Below are 18478 nucleotides of genomic sequence, written 5' to 3' on the forward strand. Positions count from 1 at the left end.
CCATTTTCAATTTGTCCTTGTTTAAAAAAAAAAAAAAAAACATTTTTTTCCGACGGGGAGGTTGCAACGGATTAATGGCATTTCCATTCGTCTCAAAGGGGAGAGATGATTTGAGATAAGAGTCGTTTGAGTTAAGGACACGGAAACGGAACAAATTCAACTCACCTCTCAAGGCACCACTGTACTAATCTCTGCTCCATGAAATTGTATTAATCTATTCTCATCATTTTGTCACTTTTCTCTTTGCTGGAGGTCGCTAAGAGTCAATACATGTTGTGTCTGTTGATGATTTGACCTCCTTTCCTCCGCTGGCCCGCAAGAATGAGTCTGTGGGAGTAAGAACAGACCCTCAGTGAGCGCGATGCTTTAGTGACTCGGCAACCTCCAAACTTGGCTCGCGGTGGTGCTCCTCCTCACCTGGGCCTGAAGCCAAGGCCGCCGCAGAGTTTTTCCATTGCGTCACGAAAATCGGCAGTAGCACAAATTCTAACTTGATGACCGCAATCAATGTGACCTCGTTCTTTTGAATTAGAACGTATGTACTACTGCAACTGTTTGTAAATCTACTAATGAGGGTAGTTGAGTAGTAAGTACATTATAGTGACATTATTAAGTGACAGTTTTATGTAACACAATTCCCGGTACAGATTCGCATATTAAATGTAATAGTGTGAATCCCTTATGCAGGCGTTTGAGCAGCGATGTGGTGATGGGGCCTGGAAATGGTGTTGGTTCGCTCAACGGCACCTCAACAGCAGCCAGGAAACAGACGACCATCTCTCCAACTCCGGCGAAACCCGGTACATTTGCAGTTTGGCATTTGGAAATTGGTTTCTGTGCTCAGGGCAAAGCAATACAAGTGTTGCTTTTGCGCCATCTTGTCCCACGAGGGGTGAGTTGAGGAACTTCAAGTAGTAGTTTGCCGCCAGCTGTTGGCATCTGTAGGCATTTATAAACCTTTTCAAGTCGTTGTGTCAATTGTTCGCTATTTGCGGCAGGGCTCTGTCCCCATCCCCCTCGAATAGCTGCTTGTTCACTGTAGTCGGTCAAGTCGATTTCATTTATATAGCGCCAGTTAACAACAGAAGTTATCTAAAGGCACTTTGCACATTGAGCAAGGCACAGAGAAGCGAGAAGAGAAACAAGTTAGTGACAAACTAGATGGATGGTGACGAGGCGAGAAGGATAGAAGAGAAGAGAAAGGGAAGCTCGGTCCGCTCAAACCGCTTCTTAATCCCCCAGACCATAAGGATGAGCGACTGATGGATAAATAATAAGAATAAAGAAAGGTTGGAATCCAATGGACTCAGACAAGCATCTTTACAGCCAAAAGGTCGTCGTCTCTCTAACCTCGAAGCGATTGTTATCCTGTATGGCATCAAAATAAATGCACGCCGCTGGAGTGAGGCGAGCGGCCTCTTGTGCTTTGTTACTTTTAATAAAACGGGTGAAATAGGAAACTATTCCCCGTGTTACTTATTTGCTAGAGTGAAGCAGTCCATCCGGCCTCAGTTGAAGTGTTGAAATGTGTGTCGTGTCGTGTGTAGCCAGTTTCTCATGAATCCCCAATATCCTCTTTGTGCTGCGTTTGGAGCACACAAAGATAAGAACGAGCAGGAAGGGGAAGGGGAAGGGGAAGTCTTTTTGTTTGGCCTCCCTCGGCAACGGTTATTCGTCTTGTTTGGAAACGCTTCCTTGACTTCACCTTCTTCCTGACCTCAAGATGTCAGAATCTCCTGTGCTCGGTGGCGTCTATTCAAAAGGGCAGCATGTTCTCGCTGTTCAATCTCTGTCGCAATCTCCATCTAGAACTCCCGTCTCTGTTATGACGTCCTTGTCCGAGTCGCTCCATGCTAACGCGCATGAACGCAACGGCTCCTCGTAACAACAGTCGTCGTCTTCTTTCGCCACCGCGATCGCTCCCTGACTCGATATTCTCTCCTTCCATTTTCCGGACAGATTCTTCTTTTTTTCTGTAGCTGCAGATGTTATCATGTTGCCGTGCTTTGCTGCACGCTAAAATCATCAGCTACCGTTAAGATTTCACGCTATGATGTCATGCGACACACAAGTCCTGTTAGTGTTACGCACATACATTTCTTGAATTGAATAAAAATTGGACAACAAAAAGGTTCTAAAAGATTTTATGCAGATGTACCTGCTTGAAAGTGAAATACAACGGAACTGCACTTAACAAATGTACTGTACTGGATTTCCAGAAAAAAACAAAACAAAAAGTCTAAACCACTGTAACATGATGCGCAGTTTGAACATTTATTTCAGTGTTGCTTTTGGGTGCCACTAGCGGTACCACACTTTGAAAATCACTGCGTCACTGAATTTGTTGATGTTTAATCTTGTTACTGTACTTTTGTTTTTTTTACCTTCACCGTAGTGTACACACTGATAACGTAAGGCGAGCCGAGTAATGGAGTGCATTATTGTGGCATTATCGTTCATCACACAACAGGCTGACCAACAGTTAGTTGAGGAACTTTATTTTCAAATCGTTTTCAAACAGAATGTAGTACACCAAAAGAAGGCCATCATTGCATTTAGAGAAGGAAAATATTGGCAGCAGAAATCCAGCAATAGGTTTGCTTAATGTGTCCCACTAACTTGTTGTAATTGGTCTAATTTCTTCTTTACCTTTGTTTGATTTCATCAAATTTGTGCTGCACCCCGGTTATAAATGCGTGCTGCTGTAACACTGTCGGAGTTTCCTCCAATGCGCCATAGGTAGAAGTAAAACTCATCCACAGCTGAATTTTATGGATTCGAGCCCTCAAACCTCGAAGTCTAATCAACGTCAATGCAATTGAGCTGCTCGCAAAAATGCACTTTAGCAGAAAAGGTCGAAGTCGACGTAACAGTTTTGCTGGCAATGAAACACATCTCTATTTACATGTGTTGGCGTATGTGCACACAGTTGCTTTGGTCCGCGTTTTGGTCCAGTTTGGTCTGCAAAAAAAACAGACGGGTCACATTTGTTCTCCTGGCCTGAAGATTTAGTGGAAGGGGAAGAGTTTCCCCATTTTTGCCGGCTGGCCTGACGCCGAGCGCCGAAAGGCTTCTCGGCCTCAGTTGTTGTTGATGATCTGTCTGGGTTTCCCGTAGGCCGTCATGCCAGCTTGAGACGCCAACTTGTTCGTGCCCATTTGCAGGCCGATGACGTTCTTACCTTCACTCAGCTGCTCCTCAGAAAAATCCCTCTTGTTCTCTTGGGCCTTCCTGTCGACAAACCGCAAAATCCCAAGTCTCATTTCTTTGCTGTACTACCTCTTACTTTGCCATGCCATCTTTTTGGAGAGAATAGGGGGAGAAAACAAGACGTACTTATGGAACCAGCTGGGGTCTCCTTTGTAATTGCCATCATTCTTTGTGACAGCCAAGCTACCGAGAGCCGCCAAGGTCCTCTGGACAGCTGCCAGATCCTTGCCTGGAGATGATGAATCGAATCAATCGAACACTGGTATGGCGCGACACACACACACACACACACACACACACACACATTAGATACAACATTCTTACTTTCGTAGAGGTCGACAGTTTGGAATATGTCCGTTTTGGTCACTCCGTATTTTTCTGCCGCGGTGAGGAACAAGGAGATTTGCTCCATTTGCGCAAAGGCCATTCCGGTGCTCTTGATAGTTCTGATTGCCTTGTTGGGCACAGTCAAGCTGTTGATGAGCTCACACAGCACCTGGACACACAGTAAATCGTTTTTTTTTTTTTTTTTTTTTTTTATAGCTATGAGGCTCTAAATAGTGTAGGGATGACAAAGCTGCAGCGGACTTACGCATCCATTCTTCAGCCATTCCTGGAAGCCGGGTCTGCCCGACATGGGCCGGGCCACGTTAGGTCCACACTGGGCCACGATCCACTCCACCAGCGTTTCCTCCAACTCCGGGTTGTATTTCTTATCAATCTTACACTGCACCTCGCGGGTGAGACCGAAAGCTGGGGCCCTGTTTGCCATGTTGATCCTGTCAGAAGGGAAAGTTGTGTTTTATAGACGGCAAGAGGATTTCCTGACTCTTGACAGGTGATTACGTTCTGTCCGGAATGCACATTTAACGGAACATTTCGTGCTGGTCCCACCGGAACTGGGAAATCAGGAGCTAAAAAACTGTTAAACCATCCCCTCGCCTCCAATGTTTGACCTGATAGTTTTGTGAAATCATCGCTGATGTATGACCAAAGATACAGTTTGAACTGGAGATGAATTCAGTACCATACCTCAGTTGTTGAGCTGGACGCGATCGCGAAAGATCAGTGTTGATATGTGTGATCACAGCCTGGATGAGACTTTGTAGTCTGTTTTTTCACGAGCGGCAGAAAAGACTCCTTTGTCTGTGCACCCTTTCATCTATTTGATTCAAAACAATCCCTTTCATGTGGAATTGCATTTTCTTTAACTTGCTTGTCCACTTTGTTTTAACTGTTAACTCTCGTCGTAGCCTAAATTGTTTTAAAAAAATTGAAAGTTGAACATTTCAAGTTCTGAACTTGTATGATTCGGAATTCACAAGCCTTTGTTGCAAAAAAAAAAAGCTAAAGATCCAGCGGTTGAAATGCTGTCATGTATGACATCATGCGAGGCTTCAGCGCAGTCAGCTTATAAAGCTTCTTTTGCATTTTCTTTGGCTGTTTCATAATGGCACCAGTTTGACCCTACAACAGAACCCGAATTGAATTTGGGTGATTTCCTAGGGGTCTTACGCACACACACCAAGAAGACAGAAACCAACAGTTGAGGCAATGCTCTTTCATTAGGTTAAACAATTAGACCAGCAACAGTTACTGTAAGCCCCCTTACATAATCGCTGTCGTTTCAGTAACACGCACTCCCACCACTTGTGTTTTCCAACCGTAATTAGTACTTGTGCACTGACATGTCGTGAGTGGAAAGGATGGAGGCGCTCATGTCGTGACATTGTCGGAGGAGGAGTTGGAAATGTCAATGGGGGTTTTTTTGTTTGTTTTCTTTCTGAGAGCGGGCCTCTCGTGTGATGGCGCATCACTGTAAGCAGACAGTATGGCTGCGACAACACGCCTTGCTAAAAATGAGCCAAATGTCTCTAATAGGGTGGTTGGGGAAGCAATGCGAGTCTCTTGACATCATGGTCGTACAATTCATTTGTTTCTGAATGACGGCGGACTTGGACCTCCTATTAATGCCGTACGAGCGTTCTGTTGGCTTCCGCAGAATTGCCGTCCTTCCTGCATCCTGTTTGCTCATTCAGCTGTCACTTCCTTCCTCCCTCCCTCGCTAACAAAGAACGTTACGTGCATACAAGACTCGCCGGACACAAAAGCGCTGTTCACTTGGTGCGAGAACTGGCCCGAAAGCTAGAAAACCCTTCACAAAGCAGGTCTAGTCGAGAAAGTATAGAGCTGTAATGGCTTTGAAACATCTAAATCATTTTGTGGCATATGTTACTGAAGTAGATGCCATATGGAAATGTTTAGCCTTGGAGAAAAACTTTTTGGTCTATGGTATGTACTGCAAATATTAAGGATTCGCTTCAGCGAGTGCAGAATAGCGTATTTTATGGCTGCAGTCACACCGCGTGCGTGTATGTCGTCGAGCACCTTTGTTCCCTCGGGCCGGAACGGCACACCTATTACATCGCTTGCGAAACAAAACAGAAGCCGCGATTGCGCAACGCGAGCTGCCGCTTCGACAAATGTTCGTTTTGTCTAACGACTCCGCACCGCTGAGGTTGAGACTCGCGTCTGAGGTTGCAGCGGTTATACGGGCCGCGAGAGCGTCGGCCCGCTGGCTAAATGATTCCAAAGCAGCTCGCGTGATCAAAAACATCTGCTTGGACACTCTCTCTCTCTCTCTCTCTCTCTCTCTCTCTCTCTCTCTCTCTCTCGTTCTCTCTCAATCTGTGCTGTCCGGGTATTCCCAAACTACTCCAGACTTATCTGGGAAAGAAATGAAGACAGAGAAGTCTGTACACTTTAACCTTTGAGCCCTGGCCCATACACATAAACAGCTGATTGGCGGTCACAAGGTCGTCCTCGTATGAACCGTAACAGTTTTTTTTTTTGTTTTTAAATGATTATTTGGATGTTTTTCATGATGCCAATCATGAGTAGAATTTGGATATTTAACTAACTACAGTGGTAAAAAACAGAGTAGCACATGTTCAATAAATGGATCATTTAAGATGAGATGATTCTTTTTCCGCGGTCAGAAATGTGCATAATTCTCCAGCACTTGTCCTCACCGGGGTCACGGGTGAGCTGGAGCCTAACCCAGCCGACTTCGGGTCAGCGGGCCAAGTCTCGACAACGGCGCCACACCCGCACTCCATTCAAGACAAACGGGTACTCGTGAGTCTTTCAAATAAAAAAATAGAAATAGCTCTGACGCAATGGACGGTCTATGAGACTGATTACACTGAGATTAGACTATCAAACTGATACTTAAAACCTTCATAAAGGTTTAATGATGGCGACGGTTAGACCTGGAACGCATTCCGGCGGCCAGCATCCTGAAACGGAAGCAGTAGAACAAAGAGTGTTGCTCGTTCCAGATGTCTGAACTCGTACTTTTTTGTTGTTTTTTTTTTGTTTTACACTCGTACGACTTGACTTAGTTCCAAAATCAGGTCGTTTCGGGGCCTGCGCTACTCGCAGACACAGGAGCGGATATTTGCACGGTATCTGGGGACTGCTACGATAGCCGTGATGTATTAACCAAGGTTATTGGCAGCTGTTGAAGTCGTTCAACTTGGCATCTGTTAGCTGTCTTTATCTGAGTTTTAAACCGCGGCCCGCAGTCCCCGAAGCCGTCTTACTCACGTGCGACCCCGCTCGTTGCCGATTTATCTTTCTCCCGACGTGTTTTGCGACTCGCCTCTCGACACACATGACATTCCGATTAGACGCGTGTCCCTCAGCGAACGAAACCCAGCTCGCGTTGACCGAGATTGTCATTTCAATGCCCCCGTGCCCATCTCCGCTCTATGTTTTTGAAGAGCTGTTATTCAAAACCAACGGCTACTTTTTGCGCTGTCGGTTGAGAAGTGTGAGTCTTGGCCGCTGTCCTTGAAATGATAAAGTTTTGCAATTCGTCACGAGTGAAAGAGAGGAAGGCCAAGAACAAACAATAAGAAAAAGAAAGAACTTTTAGCGACTGTTATGAGTGAGCCTGAGAGCGGGAGAGCGACTTAAGTAGGGTGAAAACGGAGCGTTTACTTACTTTGTGTTGTATGGTTCAGGTAAGTAATGGTCCACTTGTGGTGTCTTGTCTTGCGCTGCTCTCCTCCCCCTCTTATCTAATCCCCTTTCAGCAAGGTACACTGTGCACTGTGCAGGTTGCCAAGGTAAATACTGCAAACAGCCTGGTCTGAAGTCTATGACTTCACCACATTCAAGAGAAAAGAGGGCGTCCGACAAAGAGCTACGCCTCCACGTCCTCGTATTTCACTGTGGGACCCGCCCCTGTGCTCTTTCTCCCTTTCTTTGCTCAAATTCTAATTCCTTATTTAGGAGAAGGAAGGGAAGGAAAAAGAGGCCATGTGACAGGGGAGTTCGGTGTGGTCACTGAGAAGCATTTTCCAAATAGTGCAGGATTACGGGGGCAGGAGGGAGGAATGATGGAGGCATCGAGAGCGGTTTGAGGGTAGGACAGGAAGGAGGCCGACTTCTCACGGGAGAGCGGGAAAGCAGACGCTGCGCGTTTGTCTCGTCCGAAATCAACACGCATCCCTTTTCATCTGCCGCGAAGGGGAACGGGTCGCGACACGACCCGCGCGATGCCGCGAGTTACGGAAGCGAGACACGCACGCTTGATCTCGTTCCTCGTTTGCTTCCACGGCGACGAGGGGGAGACACGCCCCGCGCCCGCCCAAACACGGCGCAGACGAGAGCGAGCCCGCGCACGGCCGGACGCTTCGCGCCAAACGACGACATCGCGTTCAGAAATGTCGGAGGAGTCGTGTTGGTGACGCATCGAGCCGCTGTGACTCGTTTAGCGGCTACTTCTGGTAACCGGGATGGTGTGCAACAGCGGGGCTAATCATTACCACACTAAAAAACTAAAGCTGCGCAGTGGAACTGTTCCCCATACATGCGCACCAAATAAAGCATACCAGTGTGACTATTCAACAAGCTAAAGACCTCAGCAACAGTGTAGCGTGAAGCGATTTCCATCTGGATCTGATCCACAGTTTAGACGATGACAGTGTTCCCTCGCTAGATCGCAGTTTACCCATTGTGTTACGCAAAACAAAACATTCAAACTATTTTTAAAATTCATTGACATATACTACAAGCACTCAAATATACAAAGTGTACGGTGGTACTGTGAATGACTGTACGTTTAAGAGTTTAAAACGTGTTTAAGAGTATAGAAAGTGTTTAGAGACGAATGGTAGCAGTTAACAGGAGTATGGGGAAGATGAATTCGAGTCTGGGGATAGGGTCATACAGCTTTAGAATCAACAAAATGTGCGGTCGCTACTTGTTGGATTTCGCGTATCGCGGGGGTGGTCCGGAGCCTCTGCCCCGCGATAAACCAGGCATGACTGCGTTTGTCTGAACGCGGCCATTCATCACGGGAGCACAAGTACCGGAACACGTGACTCACAAGTGTCTTTTGTCTGGCCCGGAAAATCAATGATTCGTGCTCAGTTTGCCACTTTTGCAAGACGATATTCATGCGGTGCGACCCCGCTACTTGCTCTCACGCCAACAGGGACAATCGCTCAGTAACTGACACAAGCGCCCCTTGAAACATGTTTCGAATTTGTTTCACACAACATTATCCTTGCAAAATAAATGGCTTACAAATTGTGATTTGAAAAGAATAATGCAAGTGCGAGAATGCTGCAGTGTATGTCGTCGCTTCACAACTAAAAAAACAACAACAAAAAACCCAAAACATTTACTGCTCTCCTATTAGCCATTTAGTTTTTCTTTCAAATACAGAGATACTCACATTTTTACATCCTGATATCATTGTTACACTAATGCCTCTCTGCCAATCAAAGATGAGCATTATTTTCCTTGAAAAGGAAGAATGTTTGACACAGCTCTTGTGTTGAATCTCATTAGATTGTGCAGGGGATGCCTCATAATTTGTATATGTTGTTCGGTCGGAACGTATCGTGATGAGTCTCGGCGGGTTTCCAAGCACCGGCGGCTCAGAAACAGAGCTAACAGCTTTAATTTGGTTTCGGGGCGGTGTGACACTCGGCTGCGTGTTAACGATCCTGCCGGGAGCTGCTAATTGAAAACGAGTCGCCTGGAGGACACGCAAACGTGGGATGTCGCCAGGGTGACGCCTTGGACGGAATTAGAACTTTAACGAATGCAGTTGAATGTTTCACTAAGGACAACGCCGGATGTTCCGGATTGCTTTATGTTAGCGCTTGAAGGAAAGAATATTTGCCAACAATGCGGTTATGGTTTCGGACTCTGAAGAGTTACCATGCAGTCCGCAAATGCGCTCTCAGGTCAAACCAAACATTGTTATTTACATCTTCATGATGAGGTGGCTGATTCCATAGTGCTACAGTCTACTGGCTTCTGCACATGTAATGAGTTGCACTGCGGGCCTGTTTTTATTCAGCCGTTGTCTTGAGTTGTGGGAGAGGAGGAGCTGCGGTGTGTGCGGCCGTGCGCACAGCGAGAGGCGGGCTGATAATGAGGTGCACCGCGTTCGTGAATATCAAAGGAGAGCTTAAGGCCGCAGGCAGCGCATGACGCCGCTTGCACCGAAGAAGAGCTGGACACGGCGGGGAACGCATTTATATTCCTTATCTATTCCAAGCCTTCTTTCATACTTGCTGGGATGATGAATAATTATACCCACGCTAGTTTTAGTGCGAATGCAGCTTTTGGTCTCCACACGGTTGCCTTTTTCTTGTCTTTAACGATATACAGTGGACCCACCTGTGGATTCACCTCTTCGCGGATCTTTTTCCAATGACAAGAAAATAACAATCATTTGGCTTACACTTATTTGTGGTTCATCCCCGCTTGTTCAAGAATTCCTGTGGAAGAAGATAGCTCTATTGTCTCTTCTGTTTTTGAGGATAAGCAGTCAGTATGGGCGCTGTAGTGTGGAGTAAAATCCTCTCGAGGGCGCTGTGTTTCATTGCGCACCTTGCGGCCACTGAGCTTCCAAACCGTGACCCCTAAATGTCCCTAAAAATCCCCCCCCCACCTCGTAAGGCTTTAGGAGGCTCACCAGCTGCGCAATGGACATGTTAAAGGTGGATGCGTGCTTTGCTGTGTTGTCGTCACCAACAGCACTGAAGCTTCCACACCACATTTGCGTGACAACACGGTGCGCATGCAAGCCATAACGCCGTCTTTGAGACAGGAATAACAACAAATCTGATTAGGCTTCCACTTAATTCATGGAGTCTGCGTTTATTGATCCAGTGTGTGCTGAGAGACGGAACGACTGTGACCTTCGTGAAGGGCATTTACGTCATTAGCGGCCTCCTTTGCGTTAGGAAAACACAATTTGGCCGCAGCTTTCACACTTCTTTTTAACGTTCAGCAACTAACAGCGACGTGTCGAGATGACAAATGGCCGGCTGGATTTATTGCCGCGGAAGCTCATTTAGGCTTCCGCTGGAAAAGCCAATCTGTAGAGATATGTGGGTGCGCCGCTGTGATCACACGTCTGTGTTCACACCCCATTTGAGTCTCGAAAGATATTCTTGTGCGAGTAAAATTCATAATACCAGCTCTAGAGTACCTTAAACAGTATGTACTGTATGTATTCCATGAAAGTGTACTGTGGAAAGGCCACTAGCTTTGTTGTCATTTTAGGATTGTAAAGCTGTACAGAGACAGGAGGACGTTTTCGGTGAGAGTCTCGATAAAGTTGCAGGACATCGCTTCGACCTTCATTTTGTCTACGCTCTCAAGCGTCAACATACGTTTTCTGTTTTCTACTTAGTTTAGTTCTAGGTCTCGTTCGGACCGATCGCAGATGTGAGGCCGTCGGCCTTTGACAGCTCAGACTTTGAACTTTTTGTAAGCATATCATTCCGTTGCCCTCCTCTGCAATTGACTTGGAAGCGGCGTCGCAAAATTGCCATCTGGCAGGACGTTTGTCTGTCCCCGACTGCAGTTCAGCACCGCTTGGAGAAGCTCTACGGTCGTCAACGGCGATCCATCGCATAGGAAAATGGACACTTTCCACGGCAAGTTTGTCGAAACAGGATCTGGTCGGAGTAGAGCGCCTCCCACTACCACCGCCGATGAAACCACCAAACTGCTAGAGCAGGCGTTCTGTCCGACAAAAGCTTGATTCAGCGGATGCTGGGCAGAGCGATGAAGCTTTCCCCGGATGGACTTTAGCTTGCTCAGAGGCTTTAAAGTGACGATTGCGGCGCTCAACGACCTGAGGCGTCGCAAACAGAAAAACGTCTCGCTAGGTGGCTTCAATGTCAATAAACGAGAAATGGGCAAGGGAACGTATGCGTACAGGAACTGCATCGTCACTTTTATACAGTATAAATAATCAAATAAAATGAATAAAAAGACGAACACAGTGCACAATGGTTGCATCGTTTAAAGGAGACAAGGCAAATACGCCCTTTTTGTCATCGACACGCAGACAAAACAGAAAAGGGTGCTTTGATCTTGAAAAATGTGCGAGACTTTGAAAGATTTTTGTTTGCCCCAATTTTGTCCTCTTCCTTCGAGCCAAATCCCAGTCCAGTGACCACTGAATGTTCATTTCTCATAGAAGTGCATTGCGCATTTAGTTGACATATTTTGTGAGGCAACCCCTAACGGGACAAACGTGTCTCAAAAGTGTTCTCTGTTGTCGTACTAGAGCGGCTGCAACTACCGGAGGCGAATTCCTTGTGTGTTTTTTGGACATACTTGGCAAATAAAGATGATTCTGATTCTGATTCTGATTCTGATTCTGACAAGCCGAAAGGAAAAGAAGATTTAACTAAGCTGGGACGAATGAAAAAAATAAAACAAATAAATAAAAAATACAGATTCGTAGCCCTAAATGAAGCCTTTTAAAGATGATTTCATCATATCGGCATGTTCTGTGTTGGCGAGCTTGGTCGATGATTCCACTGACGGGTCACACCACGTCTTGCCGGTATGATGTCACGTTATTTAGGTCTCTGACGCACATATCGCCATCCCGCCTACACGCGCCGCCAGATCAGGGTCTTCCATTCCAAATGACGAGCGCCACGGGAGTACTTGGTGGAAATGACGAATGTTAATCAAGCATCTAAATGTATGATCGCCTCAGCATATTATTATCACTGCAAAACCGCCCCCACCTCTGATTTTTCCATGTATGTTTTTAACAACCAATTGAATTTGAAGTCAGACTTAGAGAACAAAATATAAATAGTGTTCCGCCGCATAATAGCGATTTGCGTATTCAATTATTTTCAGATGATTCTTTTGGAACCTATCCTGTTATTTTTTGAAAAAGTCACCCCCCCTGTTTGTGGGCCCAAGGCAAAAAAAGCAATGACAGTATTGCTTTGGCGCCATCTTGTGGCATCTAGGTGACAATTAATTATGGTGTCATGAGTTGAAGAGCTCAGTTGAAACAAAAATAGGGCTTTACCACCATCTTGTTGCATATTGATGCCAAGGGACTATGTTCAAGTGAGTTGAGGCGCTCCCATATATACAAAAGTAGTGCTTTGCTGCCATCGTGTGGCATCTATAGGCAACTATAAAGCTTTTGGGGTGGGGGGGGAGGGTGTCAATCGCCTGTGGAATTTCGCTAATCATGGCAGGGCTTGGTCTCTTTCTGTACTACGGTGGATATAAAAAGTCGACACACCCCTCTTCAAATGCCAGGTTTTTGGGATATTAAAAAAGGATTGAATGCATTTGAAAACTGTTCCCACCATTATTACAATGTCTAACCTTTACAAATCAATTTCAAAACCGAACACCAAAATGTTTGTGGCAGCGTCTCGATTTGGGGCCGTTTTCTTCAGCCGGAAGCGGGGAATTATCAACACTTCCAAACGCTACACAATGTCAGCACAAAACATTCAGCCTTCTGCTCGAAAAGAATATCATGTTGTTTTACAGTTGATAGGTCAAAGTCATGGTAGAAAACATTTTGAACGGATTTATCTTGGCTTCAGTTTATTACGTCTGATTTCCGGACCTGTTCTTCCCCGACCTCGAGGTTGACACGTGTGGTGTCATGCAACATAATTCCTGCTGAATGTTTTGAAGAGTGCGCACATGAAAAGGGATGGAGAGAAACCGGAAACACTCATGATGGATTTGAAGAGAGAGAAATGTGGTCGACTGGGAGACAAAAAAGGTGTTTATAATGGTCAGCTAGATGGATATGAAAGGGAGTGATTGTGTTTGAATGTTACCCAGGTGGTAAAGAAAAAACTGGTCCATTTAAGAGAGGACAGGCAAGGTCAGAAGGAGCACAGTGAGTCAGGTGGAGGAGGAGATGGGGCCAGATGGAGGCACAAAAAGAGAGAGGAGGGGGAAGCGAGAGGAAGGGCACAGAGCGGGTGCCAAGCGGGGGAGGGGGGGATAGAGAGAGAGCAAAATGGAGACTGACACAAAATGATGGCACAAGACATTCAGAGGCTGCAAGAGGAGGAGCAGAATCCACAGGGACACGCCAACTCCACTTTCATCTATATGAATGAGCCGAGAGGCACGGAGGTAAATATCCAAGGAACAATAGCGACTAATGAAATGATCCTTCTTTATGCCGAATAATAATGAACGAGCCGCGCTGATGTGTGGTTCGTTCGCTCGCTCGCTCGCGCGGGGATGAAAAACGTGACGGACGAGGCGACCCCGCGAATAGCCACTTCATGGAAATCGATGGGTTGGCTCGGATTTATCTTTACCGACATAAGAAGAACAATCAAAAAAAGGAGGGTGATGGCGAAGCGGAAGATTCGCCGGACGTCGTTTGGAGGTCGGGAGGTGACATCGTGACGAGCAAACATGCCACACTGACCGAGCGTTCGCGCTGCCTGCAAAGATGGATTGCGAAGGCCCAAAAATAGAAGCCACATATTTATGAGCTGCTACAATGGACAGTGCTCATCATGTACATTTTCTAACACTGTACATGTGTACATTGGTGTACCATCCGTCCGTTTTCTAAACCGGGTGACCGGCTCGGTGTATATCAAAATGGGAAAGTACTTGAAGTCAGGAAGGGCAGCTCACCAATGTTCATAAGCACTTGTTAAAATGCACGCACACACCTCTTTTCAAATGGTTGGAAGGCGTTAGTTCTGTGTTTCAGGGTCCATCATTCTCATTCGGCATTCGCACGACTCGCACGCCACCCACCCTCGAAAACTCTGCACCTTTCTTTTTTCTTGAAAACGAACGTAACCTGAGCTGTACTCACACGCTGCGATGAAGCGGCGAAAGAATGAATGAACGCGCACAACTGATGATGGCCTGAGCCACGGGGCTTTTTCGTGGCACTTCTCCAGGTGTGAACACTTGCACACGGTCCAAGCGGACGGACCAAAAGACCTCACTTTGCATTTTTGCCACCTCATACGTACAGTACATACACGATTTCCTCGGAGCAAAAAACAAACCGTCTTTCGAACTTTAAACATCGACAATGTACAGTATTTTATTTAACACGAGATATCACCACGGAGCTACCGGCGATGACAATTTTCACTCGTTTACATGAATCCTATTTGTATCAAATCTAATGTAGTAAATGATATTTGTGTATTTAACTCTTGAGACACCAAAGACACCAGCCGTAACTAAAACACAATTTGAGCTAGTTCGCCCTCAAGCAATCATGTCATCGACTCGCGGTCCTGCTCCCTAGCGTGGCATACGTGACCGGGTTTGGTCACGTGACCTCCCCCATCTCGCGCGTTACACTTGTCAGCAGCTAATCACCGAACGCAAATTCACTTAAGTCCCATCGCAACCGCTTAGCCGAACATTATTATCAGCCGGCAACACTATGAACTAATGCTAATATGTGCCAATGCCGCAGCTCTGCTTACCTTGCGGCTTTGACGTAATAGTGCTTCAGTCCTTGTAAAGCCCACGTTTCGTTGCAATGTGGCGGAAGGGCAGTCCAGCTCGCACACGGGCACGGAAATACGCAGATAACCAAGGATTCAAATGGTTGTTTAATTCCACACTCGCGGGTAAATAAGCAATCAAACGATATTTTCTGTTCGGCCTCTTTGATTTCAAGTGGGTCGATGACACGACTCACCTGATCTTTAGCCGATGTTGTACAGCACTGCTCGGTTCTGAGTGGGCGTGCGCTTTTGGACCACAAGGCATCAGCAGAGCGACGCGTGTGCTCCTCATTACTGTCTCGCGTGTACTGCTTATGATTACCGCCCTCCTGTCACCACGGCAACCGGACCGGCCATATCCTCAGTCATGCTTTTGCCTGGCCACTTACCGACTCGTGGCGCGTGTGCGCGCGCGCGCTGTATTCTCGTCGATGCGCTCGTACGCCACACGCAGCAGTGCCGCTCGCATGTCAATAAGAACCCAGTGTGGCCTTTAAGTGAATGAAAATGCCCCAAATTCATGAGCCGACATCCCACCAGACAATGGACTTGATGAACACGGCGCTTCATCGCCCCGGTGCGTCTTCCTCTGCTCCCGCGAAGCCTCCCCGCGCTCCCTCGGCCGCTCGGCACGCCGCCTGCGCTGACTGAAGTTTTAATAACGCTAAAAGGTCCACTGAACTCGCCGGGTCGTTTTCTCCCGGAAACTTGCTGAGAGCTTACCTGCCTTTCCACACCAGCATGCGCTTACAACGACAACAAAGTGGCTTGAAAAGTCTGAAACTGGACAACAGGTATCGGATGTTGGTTTGCAGCGCGATCGCAAACTCAGTTCCGAGCTTATAACCACGAAGGGGGGATAAAAGGTCCAACATTTATAAGTCATCAGCCGAAAGTACGACGTATGTATCCGCCCTCTCGGAGATGTATCGTTCATCACGTGATTACGGAGCAATGACTTTCTAGCCGATTGGCACGGAACCTTTCGGGGCCTGCGGCACGCGCCATGAATCGAGAAGCCATTCAGTTTTGGGGCAGCTCAAGATAGAAGCGCCAATCCTGAGCGGTCTTCACTTGTTCCCTACTCCCTAAACACGCCACGTATATTTGGCGATTTGTATATATAGTAGTTATTAAAAGTCTACACGCCCTATTCATAAGACCAAGAGAAATCATTTCCACCCTTATTGTAACCTGTAATCTGTACGACTCGAATGGGGGGAAAAAAAACAAAACAACATTTCGAGAGGGGAAGTCGAAAAGAAACTGAGATCAAGTGGTTGCACAAGTATGCACACCCTCTTTTAACTGGGATGTGTTGCTAATTAACCAATCACATTCAAAGTCATGTGAGTCACGCACCTTTTAAAGTGTCTCTGATGAACTTCAAAGACATTCTTTTTATTTATTTGTTTTGCTTTCTAGCAGAAGCCTGAAGGTTTTGCACTCACATGGCTTGCTCTTTGGAACTGTTCATAATTCCTTTCACCTCGTCCAAGGCTTGAGTTCCATTTTAAGGATAACAGCCCAAAAGCATGATGGCGCCCAAAAGCATGATGGCGTTCTCTTGGCGATGGACAGTGTTTACGTTCGCACACCTTTGGGAATGAAGCCACAAAATCTCTGCAAGAGTGCTAAAAGCCTTGCTCACTTCTCTACATGCTAAGAGGAAGTACTTTCACTTGATTGTACTTTTATTATACAGTCGTTAACTCTTTTTGCACATTGTATGCGAGTTCGGCATTTTAAAATGTTACTTGATTTGCTTTTCTATACCTGCAATAAGGTACTAAATTATGTATTAAGTGGCAGTCCAAATTACATTGGACATGATGAACATTTAACATATTTAAATACCGAAATGAAAAAGAAATAACTTTGGAAAAGCCTCTACTGAGCAAGCATCTTCTTGTTGAAGTGACATTGAAGGACGGCTGTCTGTTCATCCTCACATCTTGTGGCTCAACCCGATTAGCTTCCGCACGTGGGATGACTTTGCACACATACGAACACTTTGTCCGTTTTGCGGTTTGCATATTTTATTTATTTTTTATTTTTTTGCTGTAATAATCCTTCACGAATTTAATTGGCCACCGGCTCCCAGTGACCTGTGAAGGATAAGTAATAAGAATGATGGATGGATGGACCAGAAAGCCGGAACTGTTTGCATAATCATTTATTTACTTATTTTCTTTTCACACATTATATATTAATATTATTGCTGCAGTTTGGGAGCCTTTCAAATATTCACTTTCAATTTTCCCATGATAGGAGGCTTTGTATCTCTTAATATCATAATGCATGCTGAGTACAATTCACAGGAGCGGGATGCAAATAAATACAATTCTTCTTAAATTAAATGTCATAATCTACCCATTCTAGTTATGCTTGTTTAACATGCCTTTTTCAGTCCATAGGCGGGGAAACACTTTTCAGAACATATAGTTTCTATTGGAAGGGGGAAGGCTGAACAGAGAGCACATTGGTAATACATATTATTAAAGCTGGGCATCTAGGAATCATCTTCATGACCACCCTAAATCTTGTTTCCTAATCCAAGTGAAGATCCTAGATAATGATGATAAATAATTCCTAGATGTCAAATATGTACAGTACGTTTCAAATATGGCACCCAATCTGCATGTGAAAAAGCTTCAAATGTGTGACAACCGTGTGTGTGTGTGTGTGTATATATATATATATATATATATATATATATATATTTTTTTTTTTTTTTTACTGTTGAATTGAAAAGGTTGTGTGTTGCGTGATCGTACACACGAAGCGGGAACCCCGACGCGTTTCTCGCGGACGTAAACGCCCGGCTTTGCGGGCACCGCGAGCACTGAGGTGTGTTGTGTGATGCAGCGCTGCGAGGTAAGTGTGGGACTCATCATCAGTGCACGCGTGTGTTTTGCTGACTCGACGCGTTGCGCTAGCACAGCACCAAAATGTTGCCAAATGACTGGCAAAGGCAGCAAGGCCATCATGTCAGTGTGGTTGCAACATCAAGTGTTTCTCGGTGCGCTTAAATCCGGTGTGGAATCGTGTTTCATCATTTCAGAAAAAGTGAAGCGCTTGTTGGCCGAGTGCCAATGACATTTATGAGTCTTTTCCGACTCAAGTGAGCGATTGGCTTTTTTTCCTCTACGCTCATGCGTATGCAGCTTTTGCATATGTGCACATCTTAGGAAAACAAGAGGGTTACGGTTTTCATGAGCTCCAACAAAGGCAAGTGATGAGGGGCGTTCCTCAATGCAAATTCAACCTACCTTTACAGTATTTTAATCATCTTAAATTGCTCATTTGTGTCTGTTGGGTTCTTTAAAGGCACCTAGTGTCACCTAGGCAGAGTGGAAGGCTCCGCCACTTTTCGGAAGGAGCTTAAGCAGCACCGAAGCTGATTCTTCTTCTCTGTGCAGCCTCAAAAGTCATAACGCAGCGGT

The 18478-nt window shown here is 45.9% G+C and overlaps 1 protein-coding gene across 1 annotated transcript in view; it reads right to left on the minus strand.

Moving 5' to 3' along the window:
* Positions 1-2481: 2481 nt before the first annotated feature.
* The window catches only part of LOC133416391 (uncharacterized), a 28940-nt gene continuing 12943 nt past the window's right edge, over positions 2482-18478 (minus strand). The window contains exons 4-14 of the mRNA XM_061703240.1: positions 15756-15871; positions 15422-15523; positions 15227-15361; positions 15009-15086; positions 7790-7911; positions 7672-7736; positions 7220-7443; positions 3803-3989; positions 3535-3706; positions 3337-3439; positions 2482-3231 (exon numbers count right to left, since the gene is read on the minus strand). Of these exons, the coding sequence (XP_061559224.1) occupies positions 3081-3231; positions 3337-3439; positions 3535-3706; positions 3803-3989; positions 7220-7443; positions 7672-7736; positions 7790-7911; positions 15009-15086; positions 15227-15361; positions 15422-15523; positions 15756-15871 (1455 nt within the window). The 3' untranslated portion in view covers positions 2482-3080. The remainder of the gene's footprint in view (positions 3232-3336; positions 3440-3534; positions 3707-3802; positions 3990-7219; positions 7444-7671; positions 7737-7789; positions 7912-15008; positions 15087-15226; positions 15362-15421; positions 15524-15755; positions 15872-18478) is intronic.

Source organism: Phycodurus eques, chromosome 17 (assembly GCF_024500275.1).
Source record: "Phycodurus eques isolate BA_2022a chromosome 17, UOR_Pequ_1.1, whole genome shotgun sequence".
Lineage (NCBI taxonomy): Eukaryota > Metazoa > Chordata > Actinopteri > Syngnathiformes > Syngnathidae > Phycodurus > Phycodurus eques.